The 18,800-nt window shown below is 37.0% G+C and overlaps 2 protein-coding genes across 19 annotated transcripts in view; one reads left to right on the top strand and one right to left on the bottom strand.

The window, feature by feature from the left end:
* Positions 1-14,030, top strand: part of CCDC66 (coiled-coil domain containing 66) — a 51,400-nt gene extending 37,370 nt beyond the window's left edge. For 14 of the 15 annotated variants that reach the window (XM_069560647.1, XM_069560649.1, XM_069560653.1 and 11 more), the window contains 11 exons: positions 596-727; positions 1,121-1,371; positions 1,670-1,754; positions 2,591-2,752; positions 4,013-4,157; positions 4,615-4,755; positions 9,946-10,439; positions 11,321-11,361; positions 11,901-12,142; positions 12,394-12,512; positions 13,768-14,030. In XM_069560647.1, the coding sequence (XP_069416748.1) occupies positions 596-727; positions 1,121-1,371; positions 1,670-1,754; positions 2,591-2,752; positions 4,013-4,157; positions 4,615-4,755; positions 9,946-10,439; positions 11,321-11,361; positions 11,901-12,142; positions 12,394-12,512; positions 13,768-13,854 (1,899 nt within the window). In that variant the 3' untranslated portion in view covers positions 13,855-14,030. The remainder of the gene's footprint in view (positions 1-595; positions 728-1,120; positions 1,372-1,669; positions 1,755-2,590; positions 2,753-4,012; positions 4,158-4,614; positions 4,756-9,945; positions 10,440-11,320; positions 11,362-11,900; positions 12,143-12,393; positions 12,513-13,767) is intronic. The other variant, XM_069560648.1, reaches the window with a different exon arrangement.
* The window catches only part of TASOR (transcription activation suppressor), a 53,339-nt gene continuing 47,230 nt past the window's right edge, over positions 12,692-18,800 (bottom strand). For 2 of the 4 annotated variants that reach the window (XM_069560642.1, XM_069560644.1), the window contains exons 21-24: positions 18,271-18,379; positions 16,908-17,086; positions 16,563-16,727; positions 12,692-16,039 (exon numbers count right to left, since the gene is read on the bottom strand). In XM_069560642.1, coding sequence (XP_069416743.1) covers positions 15,984-16,039; positions 16,563-16,727; positions 16,908-17,086; positions 18,271-18,379 — 509 coding nt within the window. In that variant the 3' untranslated portion in view covers positions 12,692-15,983. The remainder of the gene's footprint in view (positions 16,040-16,562; positions 16,728-16,907; positions 17,087-18,270; positions 18,380-18,800) is intronic. The other 2 variants (XM_069560640.1, XM_069560641.1) reach the window with 1 other exon arrangement.

Below are 18,800 nucleotides of genomic sequence, written 5' to 3'. Positions count from 1 at the left end.
AGTCCCCTATGATGAAAAGGACATCTGTTTTTGGTTATTTCTAGAAGATGTAAGACATCTTCATAGATTTGGTCAACTTTAGCTTCTTCAGCATCAGTGGTTGAGGCATAGACTTTGATTACTATGATGTTGAATGATTTGCCTTGGAAACAAACTGAGATTATTCTGTTGTTTTTGAGATTGCGCCCAAGTACTGTCCCCCTGGTGGCTCAGATGGTAAAGTGTCTGCCTGCAATGCAGGATACCTGAGTTCAATCCCTGGATTGGGAAGATCCCCTGGAGAAGGAAACGGCAACCCACTCCAGTACTCTTGCCTGGGAAATTCCATGGATGGAGGATCCTGGTAGGCTGTAGTCTATGGGGTCACAAAGAGGTGGACACAACTGAGTGACTTCACTTCAGTGCATTTCAGACTCTTGTTGACTATGAGGGCTCCTTGTATACTTGAGTTTTTTTGTTTAAAATTATTGCATCTCTTACAAATAAATATATTATCAAATTAAATATATATAAATTCTTTGGAAAGATTTGTAAAAGATAAAGTGATTAGGAAAAGAAATGTAAACTTTTAATGGTATTGGTGACTGTTGTTTAGGAAGCAGTACTGCTGGCGCACCCTTTCAGTGCTGTGAAACAAGAACAGCAGAGAAAATGGATTGAAGAGTTGAACAAACAAATAGAAGATGACCGGCAAAAAAAAGCAGAGGAGAAAATTATATCCTCAATGGTAATTTATAAAGTTTCATGGGTATACAGGGAAAAAAATTAAACATCTTTAATCATAAACTTAAAAGTACCCTAAAACTGCATGACAAGACTAGAATATTTAAATTTTTCCACATTTGCTCTTGTGAACCTTTTTTGAATGAATTTAGTAAGAACGATTTTGCATAGTTTCTTGTAACTTGTTAGACATTTCCTAATTCTTTGAGTTTTTCATATTCTCTAAGCTTAGCTATCTCAACGTATATGGAATCAATACAGAATGCAGTTTTGTTAATTTTCATGACACTTGTTTTGCTGTGTGGTGACTTTTAGAAATTGTGTTATTTGTCATTTGGGATTTTAAATGTAAGAAGAGTTATTAAAGTTCTTAGCAGGTCTTGTTTGTCGTGATTAGGGTGAGGAACATGACAGATGGGCGATGCATTTTGATTCCTTAAAGAACTATCCTGGTTCTCAGTCTCGACTATCCTCTCAGTCAATGCAAAAACAACCAGAGTACTTCTGTGTCTCTCCGGACACTCAGGAGTTGGCTGATATCAGCAGTCTGTGTACACCTACAGTTGGAAGCCAGATTGAACCTTCAGAGGAGGAACATACAGTGAAACCTTTTAGAGATACAGCTGTGGCAAACATTCAGAAAACAAAGTAAGGTCATTCTTCAGTATTTATTGATGTTTAAGAAAGTCTGTGTGCTGTTTTTTTAGGGCTGTTGTCTGTTCATATCTTAACTGTCTTCAGTTCCCTATGTTTATTTATAGTAGAAATGACTCGGCAGAGCTCCTTGCCTTCCCACTTGCACCTCTTTCAGGTGTCCTGTATTAATCGCCTTCTTGCCTGTCAAAAAAAAAAAAGTAGAAATGATGTATTTCGAACAAAAATGAGTTAGTACTTTGTTAAACTCACATTTGTGGGTTTTAAGTAGCTAATATATCTATCTTGCCAGCTTTCTCCGTTCTATGACTGCTCTTTTGGACCCAGCTCAGATTGAGGAACGAGACAGGAGGCGACAAAAGCAGTTAGAACATCAGGTATTGCATTGTAACGTGTTGTTCTTTGCCTTAATAGTTACTAGTCATGGCCTAGATACCTAAGTGAATGGAAATTAAAATTTTGCTGTAAATTTAGAGCACAACCCTTGTACAATCCTGTGATTACATCTAATCCCTACCCCAACTGGCGTTATATTAGAATCATGCTCATGTTGAGAACTAGGTTGTATCACATGGTACAGCCACCTGCCTTCCAAGAGAGAAGGTCTCTAATGTATAGGTTGTGTATCTGAAATGATACTGAATCTGTTTAAGTTAATAGTATTAAGTTGTTTTTGTTTTTTTTTTTCTCCCCTCCAGTTTTTCTGAATTCTGTTCAGGGTCTTTGAATTAGGTCTTTGAAGGGAAATATATATAAAGGATTGAGGTAAAATTATGATTAAGAAATCTAGCAGATAATATAAGAAAGGAAACTAAGATTAAAATTCTACCCTAATTTTAGTCTAATACTAAAGGGACTTGAATGTCTAATAATTCTTTAAAATGTCTACTGTGTGAAGAATTAGCCTTAGTTCATGTAGTTAACAGTCAATTAAGTGAACAGACATTTATAGAGCATCTGCTATTTTTATTAGGCACTATGTTAAACACTGAGAGTTCTTCTAAGAGCCCTCCTGGGATTAAAAAGAAAAGGCATGTAGAACTTGACAGGTGGGAGATGGGAAGAACCTGACATTCTAATTTAATTTGACATTCTAACTTAACTCATGTACATACTACCCTCTGTATATTGATGAACATTTTGAAACACCAGAAGAATGCTGTGTGAATTTTTTAGATTTATGACAGTGATTTATGTTACTGTTTATGAGTAGAAAGCTATCACTGCTCAAGTAGAAGAGAAGCGCAAGAAAAAGCAGCTCGAAGAAGAGCAGAGAAAGAAGGAGGAGCAAGAGGAGGAGCGCCGCTTAGCCCGGGAACGAGAACAGATGCAGAGACAGTATGAAGAAGACATACTTAAGCAAAAACAAAAGGAAGTAGGTTATCTGTACCCTAACGGTGACGTTTTAAAGCGAAAGTGGGTTTGTTTTTTTTTTAAGTGGGTTTGTTTTTAAAGGAAAAATAACCAGAATATTTGCATGTATTTTGAAATAGTGAAGCTGTATGCAGAAACATTAAAGCTTTGTGTAAAGGTTTTGTAAGTAGGAAGAAAGCTGGAGCTTGTATTTTTTCAAAAGATTTTTTCACAGATGCTATTTTTTTCTCTCTGAGGAGAGGGGAGATCAAGATGAGTTATTACAACATAAAACAGAAATTTTCCATATGCTTAATTTTGAAGTGTTTCCTAGGCAATGGTTATTAATAAATTTCTAGATATGTTAAGAGAAATGATTGGGCTTTCTGTCTGTATTCATTTGTGAACAGGAGCATTTACTTGCAGAATGGCTGGCTGGGATTGATCATAGATTCTGTTACTATGTTAGAGGATTCCTCTGTGCTAATTAAAGATCTGTTAAAAAGAGTAGGAGAACTTCTGTAGCCAGTGGTACAGACTGCATAGGTATGGTGATATCAAGTGCTGTGTTTGAGTGGACCTGACAAAGAGCAGGTTATACAGTGACGTTCGATTGCAAAAGGTTCGTAAGATTTAGAGAACAGACAGTAGAGCACTTGCCCTGGAGCTTGGAGGTGGCGTGAGGGCATGGGAGCATGCCTTTTCTTGCCAGTTCCTGCTTGCAACCTTTGCTTCAGAATTAGCTAATGAATGTACAAATGGTTTAGGTTCTGATTTGGATACATAGAATATGCTGAGCCAACTACATCTGTGGAATAACTACGTACATGAAAAAAGAATGTTATTTGCTTGAATTATAAAAAATGACCATAAATCTTGAGTATTAGTTCTTAATTATCTAGTGGGTTCGCAAAAAAGTTTGTGATTTTTTGTAACATGAAGAAACTCAAACTTTCTGGCCTCTCTAGTTTTCTTTCACCTTAATAAAATTATGGAGTTGACCATTGGTTTTAGAAGCTTTGGAAACTTTATTAGTATAATCTTGAGTGGGTGAAAGAGTTTTTGTATTTGTGGTCTAATATAGCTGTAGAAAAAGATACTAAAACATGAGCTCCAGAAAGGAAGGAACTTTGTTCTGTTGGCTGCTCTACTCAGTTTCTTGAATAGTGCCGGCATACAGTAGGAACTTAGAAAATTATTAATTATTACTGAGAGAGAATAGTCATGTCTGTACATGTTTGATAATTGTATTTAATAACTTTGTGTGCTTCAACATTGATAGGAAATGATGACTCTGCAGACGAATAAGCTGTTCCAGACGATGCAGAGAGCGCAGGAGCTGGCCCAGAGACTGAAACAAGAGCAGAGAATCCGAGAATTGGCTCAGAAGGGACATGACCCTTCTAGATTGATTCAAAATCTAGGCAGTAAGCACAACTGGAATTTTATTTATAATTCTAGCATTTTTTTAAGATTGAGAATAATTGCCTGTTTTTAATACCTTTAAACGCTTGCTAACTAAATACTTTTTAAGGAATTTCAGACTTTGAACTAATGTAATTTTATAATGCTTACTTGGCAAACTGCGTTAAGAGTAGAACTAAATAATACTGAACTTTCCAGTATCTTTTCACATATATTTTCTTAACATTTCCCTCACAATAGGTAAAATGTTACTTTTGTACCCATTTGTACAGAGTTGTCCATGAAGTAATCTCCCTAAGTTCAGTAAGGGATAAAAATGCTGATAACTTTTTATAGGAAACGTCAGGCTAACCCTTCTAAATTTTTATTGCAGTGTTTACACTACTTGATTAAACTGAAAGTCATATTTATTTACTTGCTGCTGTATCATTTTATCAGATAACTGATTTCTCTTGCCAGTTGATAGAATACAAGTGGAATATAATGCCTTTACTAACAACACTGCAAACTCAAGACATGGCTCGGATAAAGTGAGCAGTAAAATGGATACATGTATCAACTCTACAGCCTCTCCCAGGAAGGACACTGCTGTGCAGACAGGTACTGGTTGATAAATTGTGATTTGGCCTAAAGTTTACTTAAAATCACAATTAAAATTAAGTTAAATTAAAGTTTAAAATTTAAAGGAATTTAAGGTTTTCAAGTTAAGAGTTAGAAAATGAAGGTTTTATCTCTTGGTTTTTAATTTCGCTATAGCAGCTTTATTAAGATATAATTTACATAGCATTAAATTAACCCCCTTAAAGGATACAATTCAGTGTTTTTTAAAGGATACAATTTAGTTTTTATATTCAGAGTTGTACAGCCATCACCATAGTTATTTTTTAGAACATTTTTACCACTCCAAAAAGAAACTCTGTACCCATCCACAGTCATTCTCCATTTCCTTCTTCCTCTCTACTCCTGGGCGACCACCAGACTACTTTCTGTCTCTAGATTTGTCTGTTCTGGACAATCCGTATGATTGAAATCTTTTCTGTCTGGATTCTTTCAGTTAGCATGTTTTAAGGGTCATCTGTATTGTAACATATGACAGTAAGCGCTTCATTCTTTTGATCACTGAACAGGTTTCCATTTTATGCATATACCACCATATTTTGTTTCTATTCCTCCATCAGTTGAGGACATTTACTTCCACTTTTTGGCTATTAGAAATAATGCTGCTGTGAGCATTACTGTACAGATTTTTATGTAGACATAAACTTTCAGTCTCTTGGGGGAGAAGAGTAGCATTGCAAAGTCATAGAGTAACTGTATGTTTCAAGTTTTGAAGAACTACTAAACTGTCTTCCAAAGCAGCCATATTATTTTACATTCCCACCAGTGATGTATGAAGTTTCCAGTTTCTTTATATCCTCACTTGTACTAATTCTCACGGTTATAAAGTGCTCTCTCATCATGACTGCTGACATTAAGTATCTTTTCATGTGCTTCTTTTAAGTTTTTACATAAGTAATTAAGTAATACCCATGTTGGGTGTCATTATCATAGGCTTACTATGAATCCTTTCAGCCCTCCACCTGTATGTCCAGGAAATTTCTTTTTTAAAGTAATTAAAAAAAAATAAGTTCCAGTAACTTCTTATCTTGTTTTAAAATGTAAAATTGAGATATAACTGACATAACATTGGTTTCAGGTATATACCATAATGTTTATACTGTCAGTAGCACAGACTGGGGCTCCAAACAAGTATAAAGCTCTTTCCTGGGAGATAGCAGCAGACTGAAGCGAGGCAGAGGTTACCGTGAGATGGGTCGCTGTGAGAAGCGCAGCAGGACTCTGGGTGTGTGCAGACCTGAGGCCTGCCCCTAGACCTTTTTCAGGGAAGATGAGAGTGTGAGTTTCAGTTTTGTTTGTCCAGTGCCCTGTGGTTGGTAACCTGCCAGTAATTGTCTCTTCAGTTGTTGTAGTCTCATGAGGCCTGGAACACAAGCCCCATTGGTTATAGTCCTGTGGGGCCTGCAAGCAGAAGCCCTTGGCCACTAGAACCAGGTGTTGTAGAGGTGTCTCCTGGTGGCACCTGCAGAACTTGGGACACCATACAAGCGTAATGTATAAACTTTTCGGGAAACACTGCCTTGCTGGCGTAAGGCAGAGGAAAAATGCCAAGATTATATCTAATGACCTCCATTCTCTGAGAGCTTATCCATAGGCCCTTTGATGTGTGCCAAACTCAAGCCTTTCCTTCAGGCTAAACCTTTTGGAAAAGCAAGTAGGGATCTTTTTCAGAAAGACTGGTGGTTTGTTTTAGCCTGCTATTTGTTCAGTGTCCTTGGGGTTGATACTCTGTCAGGAGCTACTTCTCTGATTGTTACAGTTTCATGGGACCCTGGCCTCCAGAGCCAGTCTGTCAGGGGGGCAGCCACTGGGCAGCAGTTGCAGAAACCAGGGCACCAGGTGCTCGCAGAAGTTCCCTGCCAGGAGATACTGGCTCTCTGGCCTGGGGTCAAGGGAGAGGGTGAAGATGGCGTGCACCAGCTAGAACAAGGCGGAGGGAGAGTGCTAAGATGCCTCCTGCCACTCCCCTTGAAGCTTGGGAGTGTAATAGGGCAGGGGCAGCAAGGTGGAAATAACAGGCCTGGTGGTGGTGGTGGTGGTGTTGTTTAAATAAAAGGTGATGCCCACCAGCCTCTTTCCACACCCCCACTGTGAGAGTATTCCAGCAAGCCCATAGATGTGTTGTTACATGCCTACCCCTTGGGCCAACGCTTCAACTAATTTTTTTTTCAACCTAATTTTAAATGAGCTTCCTTCATATCAGTGTGATTGGCTGCCTCTGCACTGGGCCTGGGAGTAGGTGACCCTTGAAGAGCTCTTTTTCCCTTCTGCTGTAGCTTTGAGTCTAGTTTTGGTTTTCATGTTAGATGTTTTGGGGCATTATCTGTGCTGTGCAGATCTTAAAAGCGGGGATGCTCAATGGGTTCAAACCCTTCGCTCCTTGGAGGAAAGCTCTTGAGTTCCATCCCAGTTGTGGGTTGTAGCACAGGGACAGGGTTCATAGCTTGATTGTGGCTCAGCCTCTCTCACCTGCTTTGATGCTGGGGCTTTCTCACTTGCCCAGTATGTAGGGGTCACCCAGCCAGTTTTTTAGGTTTTTTGTTTTAGGAGGAAATTGTTCCATATGTATATGTAGGTTCAGTGTGTCCATCGGAGGTGAGTTCAGTATCTTCATAGGTCACCACCTTGAACTAGAGCCCTTCACTTTTTAAACTAATTACCAGTAGGCCCTGCTGTCAGTTATGTGTGGTCTTGGTAACTTAGACAAAAAACAACTTGGCTTGCCATTAAGTAGGGGATAATATTCCTCTGGAAATAGGAGTTGGCTGGTACTATCTTACAGAAATCTGTTCTCTACGTCACACTATTTTCTGCCAGTTAATCTTAGATCTTTCTTCAGTATAACAAGATTACCCACATCCTATGACAGGAAAGTAGAAGGGAATTTGAAAAAAGAAAAGAGGATTAAAGCAACCTGCTTAGTTATCTGAAATCATTTTGCTCATGAGCCCTTGGTATTTTTTTTATTGTTAGCTGTTAGTGTGAAATATGGTTTGGTCCCTTCTCTATGTCCAGAGTAATAACAAAGTTCTATAAATCCTACACATTAACTAAAGTCAAACTAAGTTTTTAAGACCATGAAATTATGTATATTACCACTGGGTGACTCTGAGGGAATGTAATCCATCAGGGTCCTCAAATATCAGTAGTTAAAGATGACTTAATTTAGAAAGGGATTATTTTCAAAGGAGTGGATGTGCAGGAACACAGCAGTGACGCTCTGACTGGTGCTGGCAGCAACCGGAGTGCTAGTGGAATCTAGAAGCCAAGCGTTGGATAGAGAACTTTGAGGGGAACCGTGACCTTTGGGAAAGGTAGTCAGCCTGAGGTTAGCTCATAGGGACTGAGACAGTGGAATAAATAACCTGAATTGTCTTTTCCCTTCCTGAAATCTGTATATGAACACTCAATAAAAACAGAAGCCCAAGGATCCAGAATACCACTGATAAGGTTCTTACCAATCAGCCTGAGAGCAGGGGAGAGAATATAAATGGGTCTAAAGTGGCAAACGATATCCAGTATGAGAGTGATGTGGGCTGGGCAGCCTCACCAGTGGGAATTAGTCCTGGGGCACCTCTAGCCTGGAATAGCACATTTAGATTAATAAGTGGACTTTTTTTTTTTAATGGGCAATCCAGACCTCTTTTGCTTAACTACTTGTGAATTTAAAATTTCAATCATATGTGGAAAAATAGCCCTTGTAAGTTTGAGGCTACCAGCTGTTGTGACAGTAGAGCGTATATATATAACCATGAACATCATATAAGTTGTAAGGAAATTTCACGTCTTTTTTTTTCAATGGTGAACTTTTCTTGTTTTCAAAATGGAAAAAAGTGAAAGGTTATATGCAATTCAGGGATAGTCTGCTGGCATAGCATGATGGTACATGAAACATTAAAAAAATACATGAAATGCACTATCAGTAGCAGTCAACATTTCCCTAAAAATTATGATCTTGCATTTCTAAGTGAAAACCAGACAGTCCTGTTTAGAAGTTTGGTTTAAAAAGTGATCTCTATTATGTGATGCTAAGAATGAATCATCTGAGATTTTGATATGTGCTACAGGTTGAATGACCCTTGAAGGCCTTATGCTGAATGAAATAAGCTGGAGTTGAGGGGAGGGGGCAGTTGTGCAGGGAGGCACAAATATTGTATGTTAATAGTTTCACTGGTATAAGGAATCTAGGGTTAGATGAACAAATTCACGTATGGATAGTAGAGTGAGGTTGCTGGGGTTTGGGAAGGAGGTGGAATGGGGAGTTACTGCAAAGTGGGTGCAGGGTTTCTGCAGGAGGTGTTGATTGGTTCTGGAATTGTGTGGCCTCATGGGTGTGCTTGGTACCCTGAATTGTGCACTTAAAAAGGGTTTAATGAAAGATTTAGGGAAATTAGAACACTTGTGCCTTACTGGTGGGAATGTAAAATGGTTCAGCTGCTATGGCAAACTGTGACACTGCCTCAGAAAAGTTAAAATACAATTACTGTATGGTCCAGCAGGTCCACTTATGGGTGTATACCCAAAACAGCTACAAAAAGTGAGGTCTTGAATAGCCAAACAAAGAGGCAACACAGGTGTCCCCTGACAGATGAATGAATGAAAAATGGAATGTAATGGGCTATGTGTTTACAGACACACAAATGGTGTATCACTCACACTTAAAAAAGGGAGGAAATTCTGACATATGCTACAGCTTGGATGAGCCTTGAGGACATTATGGTAACTGAAGTAAGTCACAAAAAGACAGATACCTTAGATTCTACTTGTGTTTATAGTGGTCAGATTCATAGAAGGTAGGATGGTGGTTGCCACCAGGTAGCAGGAAGAGGAAAGGAGCTGTTTAGTGGGTATAGAGGTTTTTCTTTATTGCAATATAATTGCTTTACAATGTTGCATTAGTCTCTGCTGTACAAGGTGAACGGGCCATATGTATGTATGTATCTCCTCCCTCTTGAGCCTCCTTCCCACCTCCCCCATCCCACCCCTCTAGGTCAATACGGAACACTGAGCTGAACTCCCTGGTTTACAACAACTTTAGAATTTATTTTCAAAACAAAGTTTTTGAGGGCAATTTTAATACCTTTGAAAAAATGGTTAAGATGAGTAAGTTTTGCATTATGTATATTTTACCACAATTTTAAGAAAAATTAATCACTTGAAACTTTTTTTTAGATGACTTAAGTATAGGAATATTTACCAATACAGAATCACGCTGTGGATCAGTATCAGAGAGGGAAATTATAAATTGTTCATCCCCTGAGATTGCTGCAGAATTTAATGAACAGTTTAACACTAAGAATAACAATCAAGAACTAGTAAGTCCGATTAAAGGAGCCAACTTAGAAAAAGAAAACAGCTGGTATAATGACCAGTGTAATCAGACCACAAGAACGGAGAAGCAAACAAAACATATGAAGAAATGTCCTAAAAGACCTGACTGGAACATAAATAAGCCGCTCAGAAGGTATATTCCAGCGTCAGAAAAGTACCCTAAACAACTTCAAAAGCTGAGAGAAGAAAAAAAGGTAAGAAGGCAGATGGAACTGCTTCATTTGATTGAAAGAAGTAATCCTGGACAAATCTCTCAAAATAGAGGCACTTCACCAGAAGTTCTTGATTCATCTCAAGAAACTGAGCCAAGTTTCAGGCGGCAGCTAGTCAGAAAGGTAAAGCTGTTCTAAAAATTATTTCTTTAAATGCGTCGAAGTTTTTAGAATGAGACTACAGTTTCTCACATGCATGTTTTGACAAGGAGAAATTTGCTTTAGTTTATTTTACACCAGGGGTCAGCAAACTATGGCCCAAGGGCAAAATACTGAATGTGCAGAAGCAGGCTGCAAATTTAGTGCTGCTGCCTGCTACTGCACATGCAGTATTTTAGGGACACATCCATGCTCATTCTTGTGTCTGTGACTAACTTCATGCTGCACGTTTTATCAGAGTAATTGCAACAGACACCATGTGGCTAACAAAGCTGAGTTTACTATCTGTCCTTTACAGAGAAAATGTACACTTAAACCCTGTATAGATTAGTAGTATTCTTTATTCAAATACCCATTCAAAACTCTTGTTTATAGTCTGTACATATAGAGCTTCCCAGGTGGCTCAGTGGTAAAGAATCCACCTGCCAATGCAGGAGACCTGGGTTCAATCCCTGGAGTGGGAAGATCCCCTGGAGAAGGAAGTGGCAACCCACTCCAATATTTTTGCCTGGGAAATCCCATGGACAGAGGAGCCTGGCAGGCGAAGTCCAGGAGGTTGCAAAAGAACCGGACACAACTTAAAGACTAAAACCACCAGTGACAATGAATATTCGAACCAACACTCTTTGAGAGAAATATAATCCAAATATCCAAATAATGGGCAGGGTCAGGAATGACTGGTTTGGTTTCTCTGACTGGAGAAATACCTAGCCTGTTACCTAGGATCTGTTGCTCAAATCATTGTTTGAGAAACATTATAACAAGTAAACCACTACAATTATTTGTGGGGATATATGGAAATACTGTTATTTACTCCTTTCTACATTTGTGTATCCATCATATAGGAAGAAGAACCTCTGAGAACTAATTGTTTTAGCAAGGAAAGGTATGTTATGGTTTTCATTGCTACTTAGTGCTTTCTATGTGATATAAAGGTCAGCCTAAGCAGAAATGTGACATTTTCTATTAGTTCCAGATTTAACAGTGTTGATTTTCCAGATGTCAACAGTGGAATAGACATTCTCCTTGGATTGAGAGAGGGAAATGACTGGTTAGCAATGAGAAAATAACCAATGGCAAATTTAGAATTGTTTGCTTTTGATTATGAACCATCTGGTTTAGAGTTGTCTCTGAATGTGGCTCTAACAGCAGGTTTACTTCAGGTGGCATAAGTTGTATTATGAACATTAGGCTCAAATCAGGTAGCATTGATTGATCCTCAGAAGCCAGTAAATTTTTTCCTCCCTGTTCTAGAGAGTGTCTGTATATCCTCAGCAAGTAGTAATAACGCACATATTAATCGCGTATAAGTACTTTAGAATAAACTGAAATGTGAAGAATAGAAAATGCTTAATCTAAAATAAAAGACACAATAGTTGATTGATTAATGCTTAAGTCCTTTATTGTGCTTTTGGGAAAATACAGGTCTCAGTCGCCACCAATTCCGGCAGTGAAAAGCAGAACGCAACAAACTCAGACACTAAAAAATAGTAATTATGAAAGAGAGAATCTGATCTCAGGACATAGTCAAACAGAATTATCACCTGGGATTTCTGATCCATTTCATTTTATTCCGTATGTCCGAACCAACGAGGTCTATTACCTGGATCCAGATGCACCACTGTCTAGGCCTGTAACCCAGGATCCTCACTACAAAAATGCACATGGTAGGTAAATGCATCCCCACCCCAAATTCAAAACCCAAATTAGTATTCGAGTAACACTGTTCTACCCCAGGAGGGGGAGGATTTCACTCTTTCAGAGTCAACTATAAAATTTTATATTGAATATGTATTACTTAAATTGGTGCTTTCCTAGGATATAAATTAATGAATCCCTAGAAAATTATAGCATAGGGCTATTTCATAGTATCAGAAATGTATTTGATTTTTGTCATTTACATCCTGTCTCACCTCAGACCAAGAACAAGAGCTGTTTGCCTCTGACCATCTCAGGGACCCACTTCTTAATCCTAACTTGGTGAAAAACAGGGATCGACAACAAGCAATCCTTAAGGGACTATCAGATCTGAGACAGGTACGAGCCTTTCAAAAGTGTAGGTGTGACCATATTCTGGTGGAGGACTCTGATAGAATGGCTAAGCAGTTACTGAAGCCTAACTGATGGATTACATGATTTAGGTCATCTCTTTTCTTCTATTTGATTCACACTGTCATCTCTAAGAGTATTTCTTTCCAGCATGAAATCATGAGACGTGAGTATTAAAACAATTTTATTGAATGAAAATGCATACATTTGAAATGGCAAAGCATGATCAATAAGGCCCGAAAACCAAAGGCAGAAAATAAGTACAGTTGTGGTTTAATTCTTAGTAATGCAGTTCACAGTTTTAAAAAATGAATGTATTGGCTGTGTTTAGAACAGAGCATTGACATAAGACCCAAAGAGCACTATATACTCAGTGTGAAATTACATGTATTGTCTTACCAGACTTTTTCTCCCAGACCAACTGTGACTCATTACCTTTCTCAGCTAAAAAATCCAATATTTAAGTCTGTATAACTTTTCTCTATCAGGTAGCCTTGAAGAAACACCTGTTGCTGTGCTTTAAAAAATGACATACAAAACTGCATCTGCAGTTAGTTCTGATTCACAGTATGCTTTCCCCCAAATAAACTGTAGTTTTAGGAGTACCTTTTCCATGTCCAGTCATTTACAAATGCCTCATCTATTTTAAGTTGTTGATTCAAGTGTTTGTTAACATTTTTTTTTTCTATAAAGCTAGACAATCACCCCACTAATACAGGATTATCAAGAATCCTTTAGCTTTTTTTACACATTAGCATTGGTTACACCTGGATTGAGTTTTGTAACTCAAGCTCGGTAATTCAGACAGATTTTACTTACATTACCTTTTAAAATGACAAGCATACTCTAGAGGAGACAAATAGTTGTGAGGTTAAGAGAAAGAATGTAATATACATACACCTTCACCTATATAGTGACCATGTCTTATTTCAGCAGGGCCTTGTGTTAGCCACTAAGGTTAATGCAGTCAGCATATACACTGGATGTTAAGGGAGACTCATGATCTTTTTAAGACATTTGAGGAAAAGGTAAGGGGTGGCGCCTCTTTAAGGAAGGCCATCTCTATTGGTTTTATGCTAAAAATATGAAGACAGTGTTACAAATCTATAATAGTTCTATCTATATATATAGTAAGTACAGTATCCGAGTGAGAAAGTCTGGTATAAAAATTGAAAACATGTTTTCAAAGTAAATAGAATAGGGTTAATTTGCACACCTTACTAACAAATCAATGTGATTTCAGGGCCTTCTCCAGAAGCAAAGGGAGTTGGAAACTAATCTCATGCCTTTAGCTGCAAATCAAGAAGAGAATTTTAGTTCTTCGTTTTGAATGTAGAAAATTAAATCCTTCATTTGTGTTCCAAATTATAAAATGTGGTTGTTGCTTAACTTTTTACAGGTAGCCTAAATTTATTTTTTAAATGCTTATTTAAAACTTGTACATAATGTAGAAAAATGCTGTGTATGTATATTATGTATTTAAAATAATAAAACAGTTTCATAAAAGCTCAGTTAAGAAAAAGTTACCTGCTCTGTCACAATGTGGGTATTTATCTACTTACCTTAACACAGCCTGGAGTTTACAGATAATGTTCTTCCACACTCTACATGTAGGCTTACTAATTGAAACACCACTTATCTATTATATTCTATAAAAAGAGTTTTTGAAGAGTAGGACCGAAAGTTCTTTTAGTAGCCAAAGGAAGGTCTGATGTCACAACATTACTAAAATAGCCCAGATTCAGCTTCGGCTTATGAGGAAGTTTTTTTAAGTCCTTTGATGACTTTTATTGTAGAAACTATAGTTTTTAAAAACATCTACAAGTTTGTATTAGTAATGAAGCATTTTTTTAACTAATACATGTGGATTCAAAATTCTTATCTCCACCATGTACTTTGGTACAGCACTTAAGTGCTTACTTACCACCTGAAAAATATACATACATTTTTTTCTAACAATTTAAAAACCTGTAGGAAAGTTGGTTTCAAACTGTTAATAAACTGCCTGTAATAACAGAAACCTATCTTTTGAAATATGAAACTGAATTTGGTTAAGTCTAAGGACCACACAAGCACTGAAAAAAATAAAAGCTTGACCAAAATTTTAGTAACAGGCACAATTACATGGTTAAGTCTAAAGATAAAAAATAATGCTGCCTGGTATTAAGTCCTAAGTACATAGTTTTATAACCTAAATGAAATTGCTTTGTTCAATAAATCCTGAGGTATTGAGCCAAAATCCTGTAAATATTTATTAACATCACTGGCTTATACCTGTGTAAAAACACTATACAAAAGCTTAAATAAATACAATAGTTGATACATCATTTCAGCAAAAGTATTTGGGATAATCTGACATTAGAGGAAGAAAAGTAAAGCCACTACTGTGCACTATCCTTTTGCAAATATCCTAGTTTTATATATAAAACAAGCTTCAATTTGAAGCCAAAGTACAGATGACATATAAAGTGTAAAACTTAGAAGTGCCAACATGAGATAATTCAAGTACAATATATGTTAAAAATATATATATTTATTTCGATTTTCAGAGGCTTCAACTGTTACAGGCCATCATGATTTAAATAAGGGGCAAAAAAAACCATGAGAAAGGAAACCTTTTGTTTAGAGAAAGAAATATAAATTGTTAATTCACTTTTAAGAAACAGAAAAAGTCCGTAACAACCTGTTTTTAAAAATTACTATAATTATTTCTCTTTTGAAAACGGCCTGCAAGAATCACTTTTCCACCAACTTAACGGAGATGGAGAGTTCTCTCTATCCAAGCTTTGAGTATAAGCAGATAAAAAGTCATTTTCACTTTCTTGAGTCTGACTTGATGAAAGGGCATATGGTGTGCCCAAAAATGTCTGATGAGTGAGAACATTAAAATGACTAAACTGATGGGACATATTTAATCGACTGTGATAAACCTGAAAGTTGCTATATGAATCTTGTTCAACTGAATTACTGTTCTCTCCTTCAGAGCATACTCTATCAATAGAAGCTCTCTCTGCAGAATCAATTTGATAAGTCTCATCTTCTAATAAACTTTTTTGCAAGTCAAGAGACGATTGCAACTCAATTTGAATATTCTTTTTTTGATCTGTTCCACGTGATCCTTTGGTCTCTTTCTCCAATATTTCTGAATGAAAATTGCTGCATACTTCTATTTGTGAGATTTCATCCCCTGAATCCAGAGACATATCCTCTTCATCCTTTTCATCGTTTTCTATAAGAGCTACATTTAAAAAACAAAAAGTCCTCCTCTATTGAAATACACAATTTGTTTAAGTTTTAAAATTATACACTACTCACACAATATAATGCGTCAGGGTCTGCAAGTCCACAATCCCTTAAAGCTTGGTCTTCTGCCACAAGTTCACTTAGTCACAACACTCACACTAGGTGTGAATGTCCAGATAATCCGATGCTAAAAGCTTCTGCGAAATGTGTTCACGTTTAATGTTGGGAAATCCCAACTCCCAGCTCCAAAGGGGTTAATGTCAAAACAGCATCTAAAGTTATACGGTAATTCAGTATTTGACAAGACAAATATAAAATAAAAATTCTGACATCTAGCTTCACTGGATTACTACTAAATTGGTTAGCTCTATCAAATGTTCGATCATCTCTGCTTTTCCTCGAAAACAAAACGTACATCTTTCATTTTACATAAAACCTGGAACCAAAGCAGAGGCCATCTCACAAAAGACTAAAGCTATAGATATTACTACTACTTTATCATTAAACTGCTTTAAATCACAACAGAAGCCAGTAATACTTACATTACCTCCAAAGAAAATGCTTACTCTATATTAGTATGCAGTCTACCATTAACAGCTTACAACAGACTACAGTATAATAAATGAGATTTTGTATATTTTAAGTAAAAGAATGATAAATGCCTTGAAACACTTCCACTGAAGCTGTTTACACTGACGTGAGCAGTTTCAAAATAAGTTTTCATTATATGAAATCAAAGCAAAACCATTCTTTTTCTGTCTATCTTAAAGAAAATGAAAACTACTGAAAAGTTACCTGACTGGGACTCAAGATTCTCATTAGCACCAAGCAATGGAAGGTTTTCCTCTGTGATTGAGTTGTGATAGCCCACAAGGGTTTTAAAGTTTTGCATGAAGTCTTCAGCAGTTGCAACCACTATTCCATTATCAGTATAACTGGAAATCATCTTGATACTCTTTTCTAATATGGGGGGAAAAATGTTGAATATAAAACACTTGAAAATATAAAATTATAACGCCTGCCCGCAGCCCTCAAAAACCCTTTCCTCCACATTTTCATAAACACCCCACACAGTGCCACAAACTCCTTTCATCCACATTCCTGAATTCATAGTAGAAAACTTAAGAGCACGTGCTTTACCTGTTAAAAAGACTATGTGCCGGTGCTGTATGTTCTGAGCCTGAAGTCTGATAAGGCAGTCCAATTCTGGGGCATTTCGAGTTTGTGAATCACAACTGTGATATGACAAAATTTCAACCAGATGTTTCTTCTGATAGACATTCAGTAGCGTCAACAGACTTAGAGCTTTAGCATTCAATCTGTGAAATTAAGTAGTTCAGTATCTGGATCTGCATCTCTAAAATTTAGTATGGATGTTTTCACTTGAAATTGACAGCATAATTTCTCAACAGAGGCAACTGATCACAACCACACTGCTTGGCTCACTGCCTGACGTATGGGTGCTTCTGAGTTGAGGGAGTAGAAACTGTGCAATCCCATGGTTAAGGGCTTTCTCTGGGTCCAAAGCCTGAGGACCAGTTACTCAGTTCAGACAAAGATCTCAACTTATTAAATAAATTTCACTTCTCTTCAGCTTCACTAATTTAGAAATGCAATGAAAGGCATAAAAGGACAGAAAGATATAAATCTTTCCTTCAAACAGAACATGGCTCTAAGCTATCTCTACCTCCAGACATAAGGCAACCTATGGTAGAAATTATTGGCTGTTGTCAGGAAGATGAGGGTGCTAACTTGAACAGGTTATACCTTTGGGCCTCAGTGTTGGTATCTGTTATAAAAGACTTGCCCAATGCCTACACTTCACATGATTTGACCTTTTTAAAAAATCAAATTCAATGAAAATTAATTTAAAATTATTTAGGCCTGAATTTCCCTGATTGTGTGCCATGGAATTTCAACAGGTACAAGAAGAAAAAAAGTTTTGTGGCCTATGTTTTGGAAATACTGACAGAATGTAACATAGTATCCTTAACTACAGTTTCTCAGACCCTTAACTGTGTAAATAAGGACATTATATGGACTCTAGCAGTCATCTGATTACAACAATCATTTGCAGAGCCTCTCAAGGGACTAGTTACTATTCCAAGAATCATACTTTGAGAAGTGACTTCTGGACATGTTAGACATCACTTATTTACACAAATTAGTGAACTAATCATAGAACCCCTTATGTCAAAATTAATCCTTGTCTCGTGTAGTGTTAGAGTAACTGGGATAGGACCTGATCTAGCATATATACAGTTCCTTGGCATATATACAGTTCCATTAAAAAAAAAATGCTGATTATCTCATTTTACAATTCTAAGCCCAAATGGCAAAGGTCATATAAACTTTGGCAAACCTCTACATAAACAAGAATACCATTTGGCTGGCAAAAGATACCTATGACAACCAAGCAGCATCTATCATCTATAAACATAGAACAAAATTCTGTGAACAAAATGTTAAAATCAACAACCAATAGTTATTTTTCAAACCTTACCTGCCCAGTTCCTTTAGTTTTTTCTGAAATTTACAGTGGACTTTCCATTGCCATTTTCCTTCTGGAGTACTAAGTTCTTCGAGGAATGTCAAAAAATTTTTAAGGTTCTCTGTTAGAGATAATGAAGTTTATTTTAAATTCAATAAATAAGTCACTCCACAACTGAATTATGGAAGACATGTTTGCTGATATTACGTAGGAACACCTACTTTCCTATGTAGTATTTTCTCTTTCTCCCCCCTCAAAGGGAGACAGATCTAGCGATCTGAGATCCAGTAAAATAAAATCTACACACAAAAAACAAGTTTAACAAACACCAAAAGTAATCTAGGTGAAGTAGGTGCAGAGAGCCTTGCTTTATGCCAGATTTAGAGAAGTTATTCATAGAGTAGAAAAATGGCAAAAAAATCTGTAGTAATAAACATTCCAAAAAATGATGGAAATTACCTGTGACTGGCAGAATGGACAATACATGAAAAAGTACAAGTGAGTCACTTATGAGAAAAACCTAGAGAAGACACAAGTTACAT

The sequence above is a fragment of the Ovis canadensis genome, chromosome 19, assembly GCF_042477335.2.
Source record: "Ovis canadensis isolate MfBH-ARS-UI-01 breed Bighorn chromosome 19, ARS-UI_OviCan_v2, whole genome shotgun sequence".
Classification (NCBI taxonomy): domain Eukaryota; kingdom Metazoa; phylum Chordata; class Mammalia; order Artiodactyla; family Bovidae; genus Ovis; species Ovis canadensis.
Note: the sequence above shows the minus strand (reverse complement) of the source record. Positions and strands in the feature narration are given on the sequence as shown.